This window comes from Gavia stellata, chromosome 1 (assembly GCF_030936135.1).
Source record: "Gavia stellata isolate bGavSte3 chromosome 1, bGavSte3.hap2, whole genome shotgun sequence".
Lineage (NCBI taxonomy): Eukaryota > Metazoa > Chordata > Aves > Gaviiformes > Gaviidae > Gavia > Gavia stellata.
The window spans coordinates 1,392,725-1,396,447 of NC_082594.1; the positions used below are offsets into that span (position 1 = coordinate 1,392,725).

At 41.9% G+C, this 3,723-nt stretch overlaps 1 protein-coding gene across 1 annotated transcript; it reads right to left on the reverse strand.

Moving 5' to 3' along the window:
- Positions 1-530: 530 nt before the first annotated feature.
- Positions 531-1,463, reverse strand: LOC104261726 (olfactory receptor 2AT4; the record flags this gene model as incomplete). The annotated part of the gene is made up of 1 exon (XM_009817876.2): positions 531-1,463. A coding segment is annotated over exon 1 (933 nt), but the record flags the coding sequence as incomplete, so codon positions are not given.
- Between the last annotated feature and the right edge of the window lie 2,260 nt (positions 1,464-3,723).

A 3,723-nucleotide genomic window follows, 5' to 3' on the forward strand; every position in this document is an offset into this window, starting at 1 on the left:
TAATTTATCTTTAACGTTCCCCACAGTTCTGCAGTCCTGTAAAGTGATTTTGTAGTTTCCTCACCCAGGAGTAACAGTCTAGGGTCACCTCTCTCATTTGTAAGGAAAACAACTGCTACCACCCCTGAAACTCTTAAATAGAGGAATTAAAATAATGCATCCTCCACGGTGCAATGTGGCGGCGAAAGCGTAAAGAAATGTGGTACCGCTCTAGTTCAGCTTTATTTAGTGCATTTTCAGCTTTATTTAGTGCATCCACAGCTTTATTTAGTGCATCAGTGATTTAGTCACTGAAGGATAGAAACCAAACTAGAAAATCATAAATATTACAGCAAATCTACTGAAAACTTCACAGAAATAGGCTGAAATACATTAACAGAGGACATACCACAGTTCAGGGGAACCAAACAGAACTCCAAAAGCGATGATGTCTTAATTAACCAGAGGACTGAATTAATAAATAGTACGAGGCGTCTGCACTGCTGTAGATTTTACCCAAATAAATTTATTTTTTTAGAAAGGGGAAAGATTTTCAGAAAAATAGACTTTTTAACAGCAGATTTTACTTCCTTGTTCCGTAAAGTGTAAATGATGGGGTTTAACAAAGGCGTTAGAATAGAGAAGACAACGTTGCTCATGACATGGACATCAACAGGGATGTCCGCTCTGTAGGACATGTACGCCACAGCGATGGAGGAGTAGTAAGTGCCCACCACAAGCAGATGGGAAGTACATGTTGAAAAAGCTTTCATGCGTCCTTCTTTGGAGTTGATCTTTAGTACGGAGAGGATGATGTGGATGTACGAGACGGTGACGAGCAACAGAGGGATGACCGACACACTCATAGCAATGGAGAACCCCAAGAAGGTCTGGAAATCGGCACTGAAGTCCGAGCACGCAGCTTGTACCACTGCCAGGTGGTCACAAAAGCAGTGGTGAACCCTGGTTGTGTCCCCGTAAGCTAGCCGAGAGGTCTGTGTGATGACAGGCACGGGTATTAGCAGCGCAGTGATCCAGGCGCTTGCTGCCAGCTGGATGTTCACTCTTCTTGTCATCTTGGCCGCGTAATGAAGGGGGTTGCAGATGGCTTCATAGCGGTCGTAAGCCATGACCACCAGGAGAAGCGCCTCGGTTACCGTCAACCCATGAAAACTGTACATCTGCAGAAAACAGCCCCGAAATGAGATGGTTTTAGCATTGGCCAGGAACATCGCCAGCATTTTGGGGATGGTGGTGGTTGTGAATAGCACATCTAACACAGAGAGGTTAATCAGGAAAAAGTACATGGGTTTGTGGAGTGTACGGTTGACCGCAACCACGGTGATGATAACAGCATTACCAACCAGGATCAGCAGGTAGAATAGCAAGAACACAACGAAGAGGGGCGTCTGGAAATCCTGGAGTGCTGGAAACCCCACCAAGAAAAAGACTTTAGTGGAAGCGTTGCCGCTGCAGCTTTCCATGGTGGGGCTGGTCAAAACACCTGCAAGGATGAAGAGGGAGTAAGGAAACAGGCTGACGTGCAGGAATACATTTCTCTAAGGAGCTTTGCAGAGGTTCTGCAAGGAAAACACATGTTGGATGAAATCTCACAGAGCCGCAGCTCATCCACATTGCAAGACGCAGCTCATCCCTTCTTGTCTCTTACCCATAATTAAGAAGATTTGGATTCTCTGTTGATGATGTGGATTACATCTATAGATGGCACGCTCTTCAGCTTTGGGCACGAAGGGTGAGGATTTGTCTCATCTAGCTTTGGGTGCTCCCCATGCAGAGCTCCCCCTCGATCTGCACTGCTCCTCCTGGGTCCCTTTTCTGGTCCATGGGGAAAAGGGGCATTTTGGGTGATGCAGCTGCTCTGCCCCATTCTGCACCGAGGAGGAGATGAGCCGCATTACGGAAATACCCATTTCTCTTCTCTAAGGGAATTCAGGGAATTAGCTCAGAAGCAGTCAATCATCCATCTCTCTTTTGCTAGGTTATTACAATCTTTGCTGCCCAAAGTCATTCTCATCACTGTTTTTCATGCCCATGTTGCCTCTGCTTGGCTACTTGCGGCTCACTGCGTTTCCCACGGTCATTGCAGCAGGCAGTTGATTTCTGCTGCTGTTGCTGAAATTCAGATGAAAATGTAGAATTTCTTTTGACTTCCAGGTCATTTCCTGGTACATAAAAGCAAAGGAATTTTCACGGTAATTTTTTCGGTTGATGTAGGTCAGCATCATGTCTTTTAGCATAGTAAGAAATGTTTTAGAAATTCATGAAGTTCAAAGACACTGTAATAAAAAACTAGGAATAAGTATCCGTCAGTCACTTCAGCTCAGGTGGAGGGGGACACAATGTGTGACAGCTTATAGCCCTTGCATATCTTTATTTTACATAATGTAGCTCTACAATTGCATTATTCACATAAACTTGTGATACTTTCTGGATTTCTCCAGGAAGGGTAAGAAAGAGCATGCCGTACTTTTCAATTTATTGTGCATTATGAGCTTTTAAGATTCCTGGGTTACAAAGATTTTCTTTCCTCTCAATAGAAATACTTCGTTTCTCGCGAAGACTTAATGCAGATTGGAAAGGACTATTCTGCCCAAACCCTATGGAATGTGCTTGTTTGCTGCGGCAAAATAAAGCAGCATTTTGGAAACTTCCAGCATCTTCTATTCAAGCCATGAAACAGATGCTGCACTTTCATAGCCACAAATTCCTTTGGACTTTATCTTCTCTAACATTGGGTAAATCAAAGCTAAGGTAATGTTCAGAAGAAAAAACACCCTTGTTTTCATTAGGTTTATGCTAAAAAAGGAAGGAGAAATGAAGCTTAATTAAGTTTTTATGCCTTTTCTTGGTTTCCTTATCCCAATTTAAGAGAGGGGAAATAAAGCTCTCTTGGAAATGTTTTGTGCTTGGCCACAAGTAGTTGAGAGTAATGGTTGGTCTCATGCAATTTCCTAACATTATTAAATCTCTGGTAATTTTCATATAGTTTTACCTTTCACCCAGAAAGTCATCTCCATAACCATGTAGAGAGATCCATTTAATGTTACAAATAAATAGATTTTCTGCCCCACTGAGATTTAAATACAACTGATATTTCCTTTACTCTCTACCTCTCATCTAATCTACCCTTCTTCATTTCTCTTTCTTGTTATTATTTTTTCCAAACTGTTAAGGTTCGAGGATGTAATTTGTACAAACAATGTCTCCATTAAAAAAACCAAGATAATTTATTGTATTGAATTAAAATTGCCAGCATGTAATGTCCTTAAAATTAACATTGATTTGAAGTTGTTTTCAGACATAGTAGATCAAATTCTCATTCTTTGGAGCCTGTTGACATGTATTACAATCAAATTTTTTCATCCTGGACCCCATGAGAAAAAAGTAAATCAAAATGAAACACTTAATTAGTCTGAAAAATATTATCGTATTAACAGAATAGTATCAACAGTAACTCACTTGCACTCTGAAGTTATAACAAGGTCTTCCCGTTCCTTAATCTTATCCTTAGTGGGAAGTGCAAAACTCCAGCAATAAATCAACAGGCAAAGCCACTACTGATGTTGAACATATTTGAAGGCGCTGCCCTGCTCCCCACCCAGAGATGCTCCCCAGAGATGCTCTCTGTGATGTTTTCTTGCCTTGACCTGGGAGACCCACTCGTTATTTTCCCGATAGAGCATCTCAGCAGTTTTGAATCCCCTCGTTGCACGCCGCAGTTCA